Source organism: Cyprinodon variegatus, unplaced genomic scaffold (genome assembly GCF_000732505.1).
Source record: "Cyprinodon variegatus isolate N-32 unplaced genomic scaffold, C_variegatus-1.0 Scaffold202, whole genome shotgun sequence".
NCBI lineage: Eukaryota > Metazoa > Chordata > Actinopteri > Cyprinodontiformes > Cyprinodontidae > Cyprinodon > Cyprinodon variegatus.
This window is the reverse complement of record NW_015150655.1, coordinates 271,633-290,920: the sequence shown is the minus strand read 5'-3', so window position 1 is coordinate 290,920 and position 19,288 is coordinate 271,633. Positions and strand designations below refer to the sequence as shown.

The 19,288-nt window shown below is 38.1% G+C and overlaps 1 protein-coding gene across 1 annotated transcript in view; it reads right to left on the bottom strand.

Moving 5' to 3' along the window:
* kiaa1328 (KIAA1328 ortholog) overlaps positions 1-19,288 on the bottom strand; it is a 29,956-nt gene that overhangs the window by 8,648 nt on the left and 2,020 nt on the right. The window contains exons 2-11 of the mRNA XM_015379870.1: positions 17,531-17,566; positions 17,160-17,434; positions 16,934-17,025; positions 16,635-16,750; positions 5,860-5,981; positions 3,968-4,356; positions 2,639-2,857; positions 2,342-2,422; positions 2,152-2,243; positions 1,846-1,945 (exon numbers count right to left, since the gene is read on the bottom strand). Of these exons, the coding sequence (XP_015235356.1) occupies positions 1,846-1,945; positions 2,152-2,243; positions 2,342-2,422; positions 2,639-2,857; positions 3,968-4,356; positions 5,860-5,981; positions 16,635-16,750; positions 16,934-17,025; positions 17,160-17,434; positions 17,531-17,566 (1,522 nt within the window). The remainder of the gene's footprint in view (positions 1-1,845; positions 1,946-2,151; positions 2,244-2,341; positions 2,423-2,638; positions 2,858-3,967; positions 4,357-5,859; positions 5,982-16,634; positions 16,751-16,933; positions 17,026-17,159; positions 17,435-17,530; positions 17,567-19,288) is intronic.

Here is a 19,288-nt window from a genome sequence, read left to right as displayed (position 1 = left end):
AATGGCCGATTTAAAGCAGTACTTTAGAACTTACAATGTTTTGGTCAATTTTGGCTCCCCCAGTGGACAAAAGCTGTATTGTTTTGCCTGAAGGAAGCCATTTCCATTGAGGAGCAGCAAATTTCAGTAGGATCTTAATCTTGACGTTTTGAGGTGGAATTTCTCGCTCAATAATGTGTTTAAACCACGTTTTGCCAATTCATCAAAGCTAATAAAGCCAAGCATTTCTCTAGACTGCAACAAAAGAACACCAGAAATCTGGCAACGCACCAGAAAATTTTAGGTCCTGATTTTTGTTTCTATGTTTTGATTCATGATCCAAAATTACAAACAAATATAAAACCTGCTGGGTCTCCACACATTCCAGTTGTTTCTTATGTTCTTCATCTTGGTACCTCATTATCTCCTGCTTACTCCTTTACAGAACCGGGTCAGTATTCATGCAGTTGCTCTAGATCAGCTAAGGTCTCATCTAAAAACGTTTTGTTTATGATGAAGCTTCTGAGTTTGATGCAGCAACTTTCTCACTGAGAGTGGCTTAAGGCTGTAATGTTATTCCTCATCCCTTTTCTCTTTACCCAACCCCATGGAGTCAATTTTCTGGAAGCAGAGTAAAGATAGCAGTAAGATTCATATTAGACTAAAAAAGGGGGATAAAGTTACTACGCAAAACAACAATTTGAATGCACAGCAGAAATTAACTCATAAATTCCACAACATTTCATACACCTGAACAATAAAAAGTGTACCTCAGCAGATCCCAAATGCTGCTACACTTGTTAAGTCATACCAAAAAACAAGAGAATACGTCTCTTGTTTTAGCAGCAACTTAATGGCCACCTGTTTGTTTTGGGGATGATTATAATATTCTTTTATTTGCTTTTAAATATCTTCATGGCCTTGCCGTCCAGTGTTTGTCAGGCCTGCTTTATCTACACACTCCGCTCAGTTCTACAGAATAGCCTTTTATTAGTCATGCTCAAGACAAAAAGAAAAGAAAGTGTAGAGAAATGTTCATACTTTCTCTGTCATCAGACTATTTCAAACTATGGACCTACCTTTGCTCATCCGCCAGGCTGATTCCCTCTCGGTTTTCAAATCTTCTCTCATAACACATTTTCTTCCCTTTGGCTTTTAACGCCGTTTTAACGCTGGCTTAAGCAGTCTGACAGTTCACCATTTTCTTTATCTGACATTTTATTTAAATTGTTTTAATGTGATTTTTCTCTCATGGAGTTATATTTGAAAAAAAAAAATCTGTTTTAATAGTGTTTTTGGGTGATTAAAGCTCCTTAGACAAATAAGTTATATTTTAATGTGTTACAGATATAAACTTTAGTTGAAAGATGTAAAACAGAAAAGTTAATTGGAAATGTGGAGACATGCATATTCTTCAGACTGAGAGCGACTAAATTTTTCTACTGGAAACAGGAGACCTAAATGAAGCATGACACATCTGATTTTTATTTTTTGCACTTTTTGTACATTTTTTAAAATGAGGGCTGAGAGCAAGGGTCTACATTCTCCGTGGAACATTGCTTTTGCTTTTGTAAAGCCAGGCTAGCTGAGCTATTTGCTAAAAAAGGATGCTAAAGCTCGGTAGGATGACAACTTTATAATCAGAATGTCTTTTATCTAAATTATTAGTAAAAACCTCTTAACTTAATAGTCGATATCAAAATTGCAACAAATAGAGCAACTAATAGAAGAAGATCTATGCTAAATCTTACAGCTACTTTTCAACACATTATGGCTTAAGAAATAATGGTACCCTAGCAACAATCCAACAGTATAATAAGTAAACTATCAAAATTGAGTCAAAATATTAAGGTTATATTTACTCACCTGCTTTCAGAGGTGTTTTGGGTTGCAGAAACTGAGGTAGGGACACTTTGAGCTGAAGGGTTCTTTAGTGGAGATGTGGCCATGTCACTCTTAGACTGTTCTAATGGTTTAACAGAAAAAAAATCATTAAATTTAGAAATGTAAACAGCAAGTCATAGAGCCAAGAGTATGATACTTTGAATCAGTATGATTAGTTTTATAAGCAATAGAATTGTAAAAAATAAAAATAAAAAATAAAAAAATGAAATGCACCCTGGATTAAAGTTTATAATAAATCGATCCTTTTATATTCGCTGATAGACTTACTCTTTGCATTGAGAGAAGAAGCAGGTATAGCCTCGGAGGTTTTTCCATGCAACTGCTCAGCTGCAGAATCAACCTCCCCATCCTCAGACGACCTGCAGGCCAGAGGCTCATTTTTTTTAACAATATTATATGGGTGTGAACTGCTTATTTGATGGTTAAGCTGAGAGTCTGACTAAAATGACTGACTTACCTGGAGGGCAAATCTTGGTGAGAAGGACCCTTGGGTTCTGACCCTTCATTCTGAGATTTTGAGCTGCTGAATTGAGCCTGACTGGATTGTTAAACCCAAATGAAAAAGAAGGAGTGGAAAATCAGAAAAAAAAAAAAAAAAACAGGTCTGCAATGGGTGACACAGGACAGAAACTTTTTAGACACTTTAATTCATAAAGAAAAAAAAACAAGTAAACGCTTATCAACTTCAGCCTGTAAATGTTTCCCAGCAGTGTTGCCACATTCAGGCCATGTTTCCTTGGCTTGTATGTTCTACCTGCTGTGATGAAGTCGTGACTGTCGAAGCTGCTCTGTCTGTCTGCCAAGCCGCTCCTCCTGCTCAGCCAGCCGTGCCTGCAGCTTCTCTCTCTCCATCTCTAACTGCATCTTCTGCAACAGCAGCTGGTGCCGCTTCTCCTCCCAGTCCTCGTGACCCAGCAGTGGCCTGGTCAGGGCTTCCTTTGCCTCTGCATTAATCATATTCCCGCTCTGAAACCTATATGGAAATATGTGCAACACATGATCTGCATGTCTCCGCTGTAGGAGTAGATCTTAACTAGAAAAAAAAAAAACAGATGTAGTCTTGTAAGAGGATAATGTGCCTTGCAAAATTATTTACACCCTCAACCTTTCAGTATTTATCACATAGCAACCAAAACATTAATATTTTCAGTCCCGTTTCATGAGAAAGTAGCAAAAAACTGACAAGTGGAAGGAAACTGAAATTCTGTGATTTTTTTTTTACCTGCCTTGCACTTTTAAAGAGATAATTTTTTTCCTTATTCGTCTTTGAAAAACAGCTGAACCTCAACAGATTAAGAGTTATAAGTTGAGCTGGGCAATTCATTGATTTTTTCGATGAATCGAATTTTCTGTTTATAAAGATTCTATTTTTTTTAAATCAGGGTTTTTTTTTCCTTTAATGCACTCCTTGGGCTTCCATAACTCGGACTGACATCAGTTTATAACTTTTGTTCTCATAACTCAATGTGCGATACTAGTGGCGCTAAATATTGAGGTTTGTTGCCTGTTAAAACAAGCTCAGGTCCCAGGGGGGACGACTGAAATAAGAGCAGCTTTTGGAAGTAATAAAAAACTTGATTAATCGGATTTGTTTGGACAAATAAAAAAAAATTTAAGATAATTTTTTTTTTCATATGGAATTTTAGGCTTATAAATGGAGCCATAGAAGCATTCACTGTCCAACTCAGAGGATCAACAGGCTTCTTTCAGATAGCCCTGTGTTTTACTTAATCTACTGTTCTACCAGCTAGGGTCAGTTGCCCCCATCCCAGCTGAATATAAACATCCATGTTATCTAAGGTGATCAATTCCAGCTTCTGACTAACTAACTACATAAGATCAAAAATATCACTTTTCTTAAAGTTTATTTAAGGATAAGTAAAAATGACAAAATACAAATGAATGCCACCGTTTTTAGCTTAACCATGCATCTTTTCCTTCCACTTCACAATTAAGCACTACTTTGTGTTGGATTTTTAAATAACTCCTAATAAGACACTGAAGTTTGTGGTAGTGCATAACTAAATGTGAAAGGGTTAAAAGACTAAAACTACTGCAGCAAGAATATGTGCATAAACATTACCTTTGATGCTCCCTGCGATTTAAGGAGTCGTGATGACAGTTCACCAGACAGGAGCAGCTTTCACTTCTCCAGTGCTGTGCATCATAGCTAGAGTCATGACAACTGCCTTGGCAGCGCTCACATGTGTAGCATATGCGTGGTTTCCTGCAGTCTTTTTTCTGACTCATGTGCTGTTTGGTTGCTCTGACGTGTGGACTCAGCACGCTGTCACAGGACAGAGACTCATGGTTCCTAAACGTTTCTGCAGCACCTCTTCTTCCACTACCACCCCTGAACACCTGGGACTGTTGCACACCGGCAGCAGTGAGGCCGAGGTACGAGCCATCGAAAAGAGAGCCATTAGCTCTGCTCGCAGAGGACCTGCTCTGAGTTTCCTCTGAAGCAAGCACCTGTGAACACACCAAAAGAAAAAGTCTTTTTACCAAATTTAGTGCCTCTAAAAGTCTGATACACCTTATCAGCCAAATCTGACTGCTCTATAAAACCTTAATCTACAGCTAGATAACAAAACAAAAAATTCTACCTAACTAATGCACTAACTCTGTACTGTGCCATAAACTCCCTCCATTTGTTAGTAAAAGCTATGGAGGTCCCAACTGCTGCCAAAGCGCAGGTTATGTAAACCGTAGACAAGATTATGCACATGCTGCTATAATCTGTCTGAACTTTATAGTGACAAAACAGTAACAATTAAGTGTTGCTGAGAGACTAAGAAGAAAACTTTGTGTTTAAAGATCAAGAACATTACCAGCTAAACACAGGGAGAAAAGCCCATCTACTATTCTAATGGCAAAGAGACTGAGTAATTTGCTGAGGGTCAGAGAGCAAGAAAATACTTATTATTCAGAGCCGCCGTGGGACAACGAGGTTGACAAAGTCACTATTACTCACAGAAGCCTTCCCTTGAGTTGCATCTTTGCCTGTACAGAGTCACCTTGAGAGAGACAATAACTGGATTTGGTCAGGTCAAATGCTCTGAATTTACCCATCTACTTTACTGAGGCCCTTTTTGTTTGACTTCAATTTAAAATGTCACAGCCTAACAAAGAGTGGCTTGAAAAATTTGCAGGGACTAAAGAAAAATCATCAGTAGGTATTAGAATATGACCTGACGTGCACTCAGCTAGCCTATAAGGTTTTTCTATTAAAATCAAAGCATTTAGGAATCAATTAACTAATAAATTGTTTAGAGATAGGAGTGTATAGCCTATAACCATAAAATAAGAAGATAATTACAACTGCAGATCACTAAAAAATAAGCCACAACAATGCAACATGTCTTTTTAGCTGAATTCCCTGTACTGCTAATAATCTCCCTTCCTTTTGAGAGGTTAGCTAATTGTTATCAAGGGCAGAAAAACAAAAAAAAAAGCATTTTAGAGAATTCAAGCAAAAGCAATTTAAACATAAACAAGTCATATAATTTAGTTAGTAGAGAACAAGACGGACGCTTTCTGCATGTTTTTCAGAGGTTCACCATTTATATCAGCTTTCCACAGAGAGCTAGGTTTGTGTTTGCTACGAAAAACCATGTTTCATACACATCAATATCTCCCAATATTCCAGTAGACTCCAAAAGATGTGGGACCAGTCCCTCTGTGTGCTGCTGGAACCACGTACAGATCCAGTCAGTTTTAACTTACTTAACAAAGAGTTTCAATCAGGAGAAAGCCTCAGAGCAAGGAGCTCCAATGTCATCTTCTTGATTAGGGACTCACTCCGCTTGAGAGGCTGTGTGCAACAAATCAGATCTGTAAATATGGTCTTAGGGAGCCAGCTGAAGGATCTCCACCTCTCTTAAGATACAGAAGAAGGATCCTACTGTCTCTGTCTGATAATAAGTTGATGGATCATACAAAAGAAAAATGCATACCTTCCATACTGTGCCTTACCTTATTGTGAGTCGCCTGACTGAGCTGTGCAATGGACTGGTTTAGTTTGGCCTGCTGCTGAGAAAGGTACTGTTGGTAGAGGGCGAGCAACTCCTGGCACTCTTTGTACTGCTGCTGCAGGCCTGAAGCACCGAAGGTTAAGTAACCAACAACAGCGACTTTACTTGAACCCCCCTTATAAAAAACCAACTTCATAAAATTCATGCTGTTAATTCACCCCAGATCTACAAAGTACTAAAGTTGCACCAAGTTATACATTCATGCAACCTGGTTATTGCTACTTTATACACATTGTTTTCCCCCCGGAAAATATTTCTGAATGGTATAAAATCTGCCTGTCGCCAATTGACTGCTGGAGATAGGCACCAGCACCCCTTGTGACCCCACTCGAGACAAGCGAGTCAGATAATGGATGGATGGGTATAAAATCTATACAGTGACTTACAAAAAGTTATCATAGACGTCCATCAGATTGGGTGAAAGAATCTGAACAACAAATCCTATGTTTTACAAAATGCCTAATTGGATTTAGGCAAATACTTTGAGTCACTGCAAATAAAATCTGACCTGAATCATGACATTCCAGCATTGCCTGTGTGATGACGGTTACTTAAAGCGCAGTCAGAGCACTGCACTTCAGCCTCTAACAGATTTTCCTCCTGAAATACTCTTTGCCTCCATCCATCTTCCCATCAACTCTTATCAGGGTTATTGTCCCTGCTGAAGAGAAGTAAATCCACAGCATGATGCTGACACTATGTTGATTGAACTTGGAAATGATGTATTCAGCGTGATGTTCAGTGTTTGGTCTCCCTCCGCAAAGTTTGTTTTTTTATTTAATCTCATGGGACAATGTTTTTCCATGTTTTGTTTTTTGTGTGTGTGTTCCTTACGTGGCTTGTAGGAAACAGAAAAACACTTTTTAAGGCTTTCTTTTAACACTCTTCCATACAAGCAACATTCGTGGGCTACACAGTCAACAGAACCCCCCATACAAGCTGTGTGTTTACGTAGCTTCTCCAGAGTTTTTAGAACCCTCTAAACTAGGGCTGTCCAAAGTTGGCCCTTGACGGTCGCCGTCTTACAGGTTTTCAATGTTTCTCTGTTTTAACAGATGATTTAGATGACATTAGCAAAGCATAAGGTGTTAATCAGCCATCAACTAAAAGTAGCTGTGCTGACACCACAAACAGAAAACCTGCAGGAAAGCGACTCTTGAAGATCGACTTTGGACTCAGCTGCTCAAAGCTCCTTCTCTGATAATCTTCACTTTGCTTTACTTTTAGGTTTTGGTCAGTAGCCATGTTTATGTGGTTCTGTCACTGTGTCACAAGCTTTCTATTTCCAGAGGATCGATTTATCACTCCTCTTTCAGATGTTTAAAGCTTTGGTTATTAGTCCATAACCTTATTCTAAACCCACAAAGGTCTGCTGTGCTCACTGGTTTTTATGATGCCGTTTGTCCACTAATTCTCTTTAAGTAACCCTTGAGGCACATAAATTAAGGCTTCTATATGGGCTTTTTATAAGCTTTCCAAGGTCAACTATACATATATAGATATAATGGAGAAAAAAAACGTGTTTGGCACTAAAGAGTATTAATTAGCTATGAAATATTAGCTATTTTCAGGTGTTATTTTTCCAGCACTGATACCTGAAAGATATTTGCCTTCTTTGCTTCACGACAACACTTCTCCCGTTTGGGTGCTGCTTGATAATGTGTTGCGGCATGGTATGTCATTACTTCTGGCACTGGACTGGTCTTTAGAAAGGCTAACCAAAGTCAGGGACCTCTGGCAGCCATGTTGTTTACCGTTTTGTTTACAGGTCAGGTTAAGCATGATCAAGGGAGGTGCTTCCTGGTCACTGGTTTTCCCGGACAGGGAGGGACTGCTACTCCTTTGATATCATTTATATGGGTAAACACAGACATGTGTGATTTAAATGAAAGACCTCTTAGGTCACGATCTTTATGATTTAATAAATGTATACCATAATAGAAAGCTTAAAAAAAATGCATTAAAAATGTTTTTGTTTTCTTTAAACTGGGGTGTTTTCACTTCTTAGTATCATGACACTTTTGGCCCTTTTACCTACAATCTGAAATTAAACTTCTATACTGTACCCCAGAAGCTAGAGAAAGCTGTAACTCCTTAAAACAAATGGATAGAAGAGTTCAGCAGAATCAAAGTTGTTGTTGTGGCTTGTAGCTTTTGCCATCTGGGCTGAGCCAAGCTGTGTGGAGCTGAGCTGGGCTGTGCCACGCCAGGCTATTTGCCAGACAGAGAGCTGGCAGCAAGACGAAAACTAATCTGGAACGGGACTACTGCTGTGCCTCAGGAGCCCACTAATGACAGTGGCAGCACCAAACCACACCAACACACACAAAGAAATGAGCATGAGAACGGGGAGGCTGCACACAGACACATCCTCACACGTGCAGTAATCAAGCCCAACGTTCTAGGACACACACAGATCCAAACAACAGAAGAACATCAAGGCACAAAAGTGAAAATTCCCCAAATGCATAGTTAGCAGCCCACACCCAAACACAACTGTAAAGCAAGTAGTGCACAATACAACTAACGCACGCGCACACACACACACACACACACACACACACACACACACACACACACACACACACACACACCCCAAGCTGACCATAAAGCGTATTCCTCCATGTCATATCTTTTTATGATGGTGGCAATGCTATCCCATCTGATGAGTTTTTCTCAGCATCCATTTGCAAAAAAAAAGCTTCCGTTTAAAGAGAAAATCAAAGTTCAGAGTAGAGTCTTATTGAAGAAATAGTTGGCGGAACACTGAATAAGAAAACACTTTCCTTGTTAGATGAGTTCAATCAGGCCGTGGAAATGAAACAGGGGGGAAAAGAAGAGAGTGAGGATGACTTTGAATTGAGGACCAGACACCAGGCAAATGCAATGCGGCGACTTCCATAAACACTGGCAAAATGTGAGAGAACACTTTGATTAAACTCTCAGCCTCACGCGGGCTCCAGGATGCCTGCGCTGATCTCCATGAAAGCAAGCTATATGGAAAACCTAAGGACATCACAAGGGCATCACATCAAGTAAGCCGGCACTGGGAGGTCTGTTTATGCCTCACAGATTGAACATGTTTCCTAGGCTACAGCCTACCTTAATCATGCAGGAATTTCAAACACACGTATATAGAAAAAATGTAACTTTTTATATTTCATCATATTTATATTAATCCTGCTTCTATAATTTCCCTCTTTTAAAGCCACTCAGTCGAGTATACTTGATTGAAGCACTAATGTCATTACCCTCTTCATATTTCTTTTCCTTAGAGCCTTGGACATCAGCCAGTGGGAGCACTGTGCAAACTCCCAGTTTACATCCGAACTACAAAGTGCCGACAATAACGCACTCATTCCCCTCTCCAAAAATACTCTGAAGCAAGCGGCTGGAGTGAGGAGGCTTCAGATGGAGCCTGTCAAAATGATTCACTTCCCTGTCAGAGAGAGGCTCAAATGAAATAATGAAATCCATTTCAAGGTGGAACAAATTTGCACAGAAGGAAGGGAAAGTAGGGGTATTTTAAAACCCACTTTAGTACTCTGTGTCAAAGAGATTGAGCCTGAGCAGGGATGCAAAGGGAACGGGGGCAGAGAGCCTGATGCATGATGGCTGTTGAGTACATCAAAAGTGTGTAGGGAAGAAATGACAGGGAAGTAATTGAAGATGACGGTTTACATAACCGTCTTGATAGCACTGATTCTGGAGAATCCAAACAGAAAGAATATATGAAAGCATGTCACGATACAATAAAAAAAAAGGTACCGTAATTCTGACAAAACCATTGGTAAACGGCCATATTTACTATTCATATATTATAACTAGATGGAGTCATTAAACTGGACCTTCACATATTAAGTTGTATCACACTGAATCATTAAGGAAGCTCTCCTTAATGCATCTAATACATACGTTTTTGCACACAGAATTATCAAAAAGCTTCTTCTTTAGTTTTAAAACTAAACTCCTTACACTTCCAGCTCAGTCATGGCTATACCATCACACTAACGGTGGACCCAGTGTCACTATTGTCAGATATACATAAAAGAGATGGGTTCTTATACGTTTTCCAACATATTTGTTTAGACAAGTTTTGTAACTGCTTAGCAAAGCAGTGCAAAAACTTGTTTCTGCATGAAAGATGAAATAAAGGGACTTTTCATTTCTCTGTTGTATTTGCTCAAAGTTTAAAATTATTCCTATTTGTATGACTTGCTTTGTAACCAAACAAGTTACAGAAATTTTAAAGTCAACACAAACTAAATGAACATCTATAACGTAGTATGTAGCGCTATATTGCGCTAAAAAAATAAAAAAATAAAAATCACATTTAAGGTTTACCTTTGGCTCAAATTGCAGGTCTAAAATCTAACAAAGCACAATAAAAAAATAAAAAATCAACTAAATGCTGGTATATTTATAGAAACAAAAATGAAAGTTTGTGTTTACTTTTTGTTAATTACATCAGTGTCTTCAATGGCATTCAACAAGGCTCCTGTGGTGCCTTTAAGGGACCACAGGTTTCCTTACAGATTGTTTCAAATCTCTTAATAACAGCAACAAAAGCAGACACCGTTAGAAATCCTGAATGACATCTACTAAGGCCAACATGCCTTGAAGTACAAAACTCTTCCCTCCTATCTATACCACAAATTCACTTCTATAAGCCAGTCAATTGCAAATGTCAGCCAAATATCCCTAATATCAAGGGTCCTTTTCTAACTTATCCTGGGTGGCTGGAGGCTAACGTATAGTCCCACATTCTTTATACCTCAGACAACCCTGAGTCTTGGTTAGATAAGATAAGCTGAGGCGTAATGGAATTAGACTTGACAAGACCCTCGCTCACTACGCTTGCCTTTGGTGTCTCCTTAACCTTTCCAAGAAGTGCCCAAACCTTTTTCCTAAGAAGGGTCTTCCTGACTCTTGCACATACTTTAAAGACTGTTATCCCCCCTACCCTAAGGTGATAGGATTCAAACACTTTTTCCTCTTAAATACCTTTTTAATGAAGTTTAGAAGTTTGCTGTAAATGCCAAGTCTCCAAGCTAAACTGACTTTAATAGAGTTGTGCTTTCCCAATTTTCTCCGCTGCTGTTGCAAATTGTGCAAATTACCAGCTGGGTCAAATACACTTCGGATTTTTTGCCTTCTTAATGTAAAACAGAATGAAGGAAATGCTCAGGTGGATAAACAAACTACACACTTCCTCTTTCAACATCTCAGACTTTTGAATATTCCATATAATTTACCATCCTGATATTATACAAGATGAAGAGATATAATGTATACTCCCCATGACCCTGATCTGAGGGATCTATTTGCAATCATTTTCAACAAATTAGAATATGCGTCTTGCTGAGGTGAGGCTCATATTTCCTCTTAAAAGTATTTATTGTTTATATAAAATTAAAGCTAATTATCTAGATTAAAAGAAAAAAAGCTGAAAATACATGTTTGTGTAATAAATCCATGTGTCTCACTTAGTGAATAAAGCTACTGAAATAGATGAAGTTTTCAATGCTATCCAAATTTGCTGAATACGACTGATAAATTATATCCATCTTATACAATAATACTGGATAAAGTAGAGGTGGATAATGTACAAAAAGATGAGAGCTTGTTTCGTCATAATCAGAGTTTCAGAATCTCATCATCTGGAGCACATTTTGTTCTGGCAACAATTATTTTATTTTAAAACCAGATCTGAAGATGATTTTGATTTCCTTTTATGCATTAACATATTTATTAACAAGTCACCTGAAAACAAGATTTCTAATTAATTTTAATGTGACTCTTAGATGTATGAACTACTGGTTCCGGTTTTGGCTGATTTTATTGTTTTTTAAATGTTATAAACACAAGAGAAGCAAACTGAGACATGTTCTTTGTTGGAGGTTGTGGTTTTAAATCCACGAAGAAGGAACAACAGAATAAATAAAATTTATGTGTCAGCGCAGATTTTTTTAACTCTTACGTGTTCTTTATTGAAGTCAAATAAGAAAAATAAAATTAAAAAGAAAAAAGGATGTGTTCTAAGTTTTGTTTTATTTTCAGAAAAGGCCTCGTATGGGCTCTGTTGAAGGAGTTAGGGTCCTGTCTGAAGTGCTGGCTAATGGCAAAGGGTTAAATTCTGGAATATTGGAAAGAATTTAATGGATGGGTTTCACAGGTTGAGTGATGTGCAGGCCCCCAGAAACCCTCAGCAAAACAATTAACTTGTCTGCCCCTGCTGTGCAGTCACCACAGGCCCTTTCCAGTGCTGAACCTGATTTAACCTGGGTTGGTACTGTCCAGTGCTGAAATGGCTGGCGCCTTGTCTGCCCCTGCTTTGTAGTCACCACAGGCCCTTTCCAGTGCTGAACCTGACTAAACCTGGGGTGGTACCATACAAATTTTGAATTTAGCCTACAGATTAGAAAATTATTGACAGAAAATTCACCAGTAGTCAGTGCATCTCTAAGATCTTGGTCTCTATCTGTCAAGATAAGCAGATCTCAAACAGGTTTTCTTTGGATGGCGGTTTCATTATCCCAACAGACAGGGTGTTATTAAAGAACCACTAAAAGTATGCCCTATAATCAAACCGTCATCGGTCAAAAATCAGTTTTTTTCGGTCAAAATATGGAGATTTATTTCAGGGAAAATAAATAAAGAAGTCGCGTTAAACTAAAACAAACCAGATAGCACCTGTCATGGCTGATCGATGGGTGGTATCTCGTTAAAAATTCCTTCCAAAGGTTTTTGAGCTTTTCAGTGGTAGAATGTCAAGAGTTTTTGTATCATGGAAAAAGTAAAAAATATTAGGATATAAGTTTTTCTAAACTGTGCAGGAAGCTCAAATTTAGTTTTCACTGACTGTCTCCAACAATTACCTTTTTTAATGAATAAAAAAATCAGACCATCTCATTTTTCTCTGAGTTAGTATTCAACCTCATGTTAGATAATTCAGACAGTCCAGACCACCGGCTCCAACCATGAAATGGATTCTGAGCACAACAGTGGATAAGCTGCAAGCAATTGCAAAGGACAACTGCAGCAAGCATCAAATAATCTAAATGCATCCATTTCTTTGCCTTTTGTGTCAGACTGACGGGTTTAGCCTGGGGGCCTTTACGTATCTTTAAATGAGACAACACTGCCCCCTGCAGATAGCTCTGAATATTATTAATGTAATGACATTTAATGTCCATTTTAATATTTGCATATTTTTATGTAAAAAGATGTATTTATTATTGATAATTACTAATAATAGTTATTTAAATATATCCTTGGTTTATGACTCCAAACATATAAAAAAAATCCTGAATAAAACCTAAATATAAAGTTCATGAATTCCTTATCTGTAAAGTTTAGCCAGAGATTTAATTCTATTTTTTATTAACTTGAATTTATTCTAAATGAGCAGCAGATAAACATTTCTTATTAATTATAATATCATTAGAAGGGCATTTGTTTTTATTCATTATACACAGAGGGACATATCTCAAGTGTTTATTTCTTCCAATTCTGATGATCATGGTATCAGCTGATGCAAATTTGAAATTACAATTCTTGGAGAATAAAATTACTAGATCAGAGTGGTAAAATAATTATTTCTAATATGGCCTGGCTATAGTCTAAGGTCTACATAGTCATAGGAAGGTTTGCCAAGTTCAGAGCTGTTGAGCAGCAACACTACTGTAGAATAGAGTACAGAGAGAACCTTGACAGAAAATAAGGCAATTTATCTGATACACAATAGTAATGAATGTCATTAAGACAGAAAAGAAACAATTAAAAAAGTAAAAAATAAAATGTCCGAATTTTTGGAGAGTGCAGTGAAGCACCATAAGAGAGGAAACGGAGCTGGGTATTTTGCGCAATGCTACAGGCAATACTTCTCTCCGATGTGCCCTCCATGTGCAACATACTGGATAAAGTTCAGCTACAGGTAGGGAAAAATCTGAGCCTTTTATTCATCTTCTGTTCTGTGCTTCATGCAGACTTCTCCGTCTGAACTTATCCTGTTCTCTGCTCTTCTGCTGGCTGACTTCCAACTGTTCAGAGCGAACTGCATTTAAGAAATCTCCGGCAAAACAAAGGGAGGTGGTATCTGTTTACACATCACCAGCAGCTGCTGTACCGACGTGACAGTGATGCAGCAGCACTGCTCTCCTTATCTGGAATTTCTTTATCATTAACTATAAACTGTTTTACTCCCCTGTGAGTTTGGGTTATTCACTATGGTTGGTTTTTAAATTTCACTGCCTGACAACAGGCATGACACACAGCTCACGCTGGCCAATGGAATGATGAGGAGCACACAAACCAGGACTCTATTGTTACTGTCTTTGTTGACTTTACCACAGGAAACCTCAACCAAGAACTCCCCAAGCATAAACAGGTTATCAACTTTTTGTCCAACAAAAAAAAAAAAAAAAAAAATCAGATCTTCAGAAATGGTCCCAACAACTTCAATGAGTTAACCATTGTTTCGTCCTACATCATCTTCTATGAGGACAACTAAATACCAACACCAACCAGGGTCAGGAGAATGATAAACTCTGGGTTACAGCCAAACCCAGAGAGCTATTATTAGGAGAAAAAGGGGGTTTCAGAAGTTGCGGCACATTTTCATTCAGGCACAGATTTACAGGTTTAGCAAGGAGGTACAGGAATCTAAACTATACTCAGACTATACTCAGAGGCTCAAAGACCAGTTCTTTGCAACCATCACCACATCTGTCTGGAAAAGGTTCAGGGAGATTATAAACTAACCAGGGATAGGGTATAGAAAGAGTTTAAAAAAAAATTACTGCAAATCAATGAAAGCCAACAAGTGGCTGAAGAGGTCGTTATCCTGGGTTCATGTCAAGCCAGTAGTCCAACACATTGTGATCGGTGTAGGGAAAGTAACATTATTTTCAGTGTGTTTTGTGCTTTGTGTTATGGTTGCAGGCAGGGTTATTGCCTTACAGCCCAGTTCCTGTAAATTATTGCTATTTGTCCAGTTCCTTAAGGTTCTTTACCATCAGTATTCTAACCTCCTCTGGTGATTCATTGAGTTTGATACTTAATAGTTTGTAGGTGTGTTTTGTATATATTTCTTCAGGTGGCATGCTATCTTAGAAGCATTAGGCTTTAACACATTCTCATTGATAAAAAACAAAACACCTAATCCTCTTTATTGGCATTTAAGTGCTGTCTTGTTCTTTCTGTTAACAAACCAGCGGGTCTGTCACTGGTTTTCTCTCTGGAAAAAGGGCGAGACATTTTAGTCTAGATTTATACCCCTTGACCACAAAAAAAGGCAATTGTGGCTCTGTGGACTAAAGCTTGCTGTGGGCTGTGGGCAATCTAATTTATTTCTGTTCCAGATAGAGCTTACTGACAGAGAAAAAAACTCTTTATCTTAAAAACAAAATGCTTATATACAATTTTTTAACCATCTTGATATAACTAATGCTTCAAGTGGGTTGCTCTGTCAGGTAAAGGCATTTTAGAGTCTCTATACTCCAGTTATGATGAATCAATTACTAACTTAGTTGACAATTATTTCAATAATTGATTAATCACGATTTTTTCAACCCTACATTTAAGCACAGATTCCGTGCAGTATGGGGACTGCAAATCTTATATTTGTGACGACGGTACTGCTGCTGAAACTCCTTGAAAATGTATTTAGCATACAGAAGAGTAAAAAGAAGTTCGACATTCATTTTTTGCCTGCTTTATGTGTCACCTGTCACGGTAGCTAGGCGGCAGAGCGTACGGTGAGTGAGGGGCAGTGAAACTCGGGAAAAGCCGGACCTGTTTGAATCCATACCCAAACTCTTCCGACCTCCTTATTTTCACGACCCTGGAAGGACCCAGTCCAGGTTGACCGGGTGCTTGGAGGATGCAGATGCTAAAATCAAAAACACCCTTTCACCTATGGCCAGGCTCTTAACATAGATAGAGCCCAATGATAATGATGTCATTCAGCCTCATCAATCAATACAAATTCAAAGTCAGGTATTTACATTTGAAAAATTGTGGCTTTTTGTGAGTCCCAAGAACAGAATTTAAGCTTTGTAAGGCAATGTTTAGAGTTTGTACTGTCAGTGATAACTTGGGGAGCCTTGTTATTGGCCACTGTTTCATCAAATTCAAAATAAGTGCAGCTCGCTACCAGTGAACTTTAGAGAGATTCCAGCAAACCTCTGCTGACAAACTTAATATAGATGTTTATTTCCTGTTTCAGCAGCTCTTGTTCACACTGTCAAATGTACCAGTTCCTACTTTAATGCAAATGGCATCACTAAGACTGATAGGCAAAACACATGCTCTGACATTTTTTCTTTACAAGGATGAGAGGAAACACTTAATATCACGCAATATTTCTTCCTTTTACGTCTCGGTGTTAGAACAGGCTGTAGTAAATCATGCAAAGAAGACCGGACCAGTTTTTAAGTACATGTACTGCACTGCACATGGAAAACGTTTGCCTCTTACATTTTCTTTAGCTGTATGCCATAATAATTAATTAAACAAAAAAATGCTTTAAATATATCACTGCCTATTCAATTACTAAAAATATTATAATTAATATTCCACTTATCAATAATATTCTGGTTTAATCTGATGCACCTGACATGATTTAGACATATCAATAAAAGTTACACATTACAGATTTTAAATACCATATTCTAAATGTTGGCAAAATGTTCTGCCAGCAAGTTGAAAGGATACTTTCTCGTTCCTGTGCTATCATCAGGTTCTGCTGCTCTAGCACCTGGATCTTGCGTTCAAAGTTTCCCTGTTCATCTTTCAGACGCTGCATAGACTCCTCTTTCTCCTCGCTTACTCTGTAAACCATTAAAGAGCATTGTTAAAGTAAATGAAAGGAAAAATAGTCTGCAGGTAATCTGAGTTATTAAATACTGATATTTTGATGTACAAAGTAGCATTATGTGTAATTGTTCCATTTATAGAAGCTTATTACTAGAAATACTTTAAAGAGGCTCTATATGATTTTTTTTTTCACCTACCTGGCTAGCTCTTCAATGAGGTGTGCAATTCTCTTTTTGTCTTCAAAACAAAGATCCTTCAGAGATATGTCGTTCTTTGCTTTGCTGCTCACCTGGATAATAACAGTTAATAGGTATGCAGTTATTAACAGACCGCAGAGTGAATATCTGCCAGCCCCGACATACTGAACTCATTTACCTTTGAAGAAGATAGAAAAAACAGGGCTTAGATCAAACATTGATTTACCTGTGGCAAAGGCAGAAAAGTATCACTGGGTTGAGAGAGGTTTTGCATGGCAGGCACAGGATCTCTTTCAGGCACTGATGCTTCCTTTGTTGTATCACTTCCAGGGTAATCACTTTGAAAGTGGCCTTGTTGTCTCTGTGTTGCTTTTTGTGAAGCTTGTTTTTTGCCATTAGACACATGCTTCATTTCCATCTTGGTGCCTCTTTTAGCAGATGCAAATATGCCATTTGTTCCTAGACATAAAGGGGGCGCACTCTGTGGTCCTCCATCAACGCCTAAGACAGTGAACAGACAGAAACAATAATCAAAATTGCTGCTTGTTAAAAAAATTCCAGATGCTCCAGAAATTGGCCAAAGGTCATGGGACTCACCAGGGACGAATGCTAAAGGCTTCTCCCATTCTGACACTAGCAAAGAGAAAGATTTAATATTGGTTAATTTTCCTATCACAGATAACTAGTTTTGGACAACAACAACAATCGGATTATTTTCTGGCATCAATAAAATACATTTAAACTAGTATTAATAAAATCGATAAATCTCACTTTTTGTTGGTAACAATTTTGCTCTTTTGATTCTCGATTTTTTTTTTTTTTTTTTACCAATTCTCTCTTTGTTCCTCCATAGCTAAGAGCAGGACTGGACAATTAATTGAATCTGTCATTTAATTACTTTTTTTTAATCTGAATTATTTTCCCACCAATGCACTCCTAAGATATCTATTTTTGTTCTTAGATGTCTACTTATAACTGATAAAATATTTCTCTGTGTAATACCACTAGCTACAAACATTTAGTGTTATATTTTCATTGTTTGCTATGAAAGGTGATGATTTTTCCTGCATGTTTCACAGTTGTTGCCCTTTAAATCAAGGTTTATCTCTCGGAAGGGATAATTAAAATAAAAGCTAACTTTTTAAAAGCAATATGTGTCATTGTCGTTTTTATTTTGAAACTCAAGTGAGAAAAAAGTATTAATTAGATTTTTTAGGGGGAAAAAAAATCAGCGATTAGATTTTAAGCCATATCACATAGCCCTCATTTTTACACTTCTGATTAGTTCTTTAAAGGCTTCATAGCGTTACTGCCTAAAACAACAGCCCTAAAATAGGATTCACGGATCAAAGTGCTGTACATTGGCCAAGAAATTAAACACATAATGAAACATACATTTTAAGTAATTCTTGATAAATGGCAAAGATAAGCCCACAGGTGATCACACAGCAAGTATGGTTCAGCCATTAGAATATGACCAGTTGCGTAATCATGTGTTGATCTCTTTTTACTGCTAAAAAATCCCTGAACTGTCAAGGCATGGATTCCATCAGAGCCCTGATAGTGTGCTTTGCTATCTGGCACTAAGAACACCCACCGAGTCCTGGAGTTTGTGGTCCATGGATTGGACCTATTTGTCCTGCACATCCCACAAAGGCTTGATTGAATATTTCAAACCCCTACAGTATCTAGGTAAACTTGTTCTGCTCCTTAAACTATTCCTGAATCCTCTTTGGTTTGTAGTGGAGCAAGTTACCCATCTGAAATAGACTACAGTTTTCAGAGAGAGCTGTTTCTTTAAAAGGGTTAACAGAGTCCGCTTCAAGGCTCAGATAGGTGCCAAAGTAAGACCCAAAGTTTCACCCAATATTGTCCAAAGCACCTCGAGCTTACCCTCTTCCTGAAGTGCATCTTGATGTCATGTGAGGTCCATGTAGGCAAAGCAGATTCCTAACCATTTATGTGGTTTCTAAAAATGTTTCCTAAGATTAGACCCATCTTCTGCCTCTGCTTTGTTGTTCAGTAGAAAGGGGCCAGCATGAACATCCAACCTAATGCCTTTCAGAATAACCATTAACTTCACAAGCAAATCTAGCTAGAATAGATAATGTGTTGGTTTAATCCTGATAGGCCGGGCTTTTTCTCCTACTAAGCATCAATCACCTTTTTTTACATCTTCACTACTGTTCCTTTCTTTGACCACTGCAAACTAGGTACACCCCACAAGACCTGCATTTTAGGAGATTTTCTGCAAGCTCATTCTTCACAGAATTTGGGGGCAGGCTCTTTATTAGCTCCCTGATTTATCACATCCACCAGCCGGCAGAGATGGGAAGTAACGAAGTACAAATACTT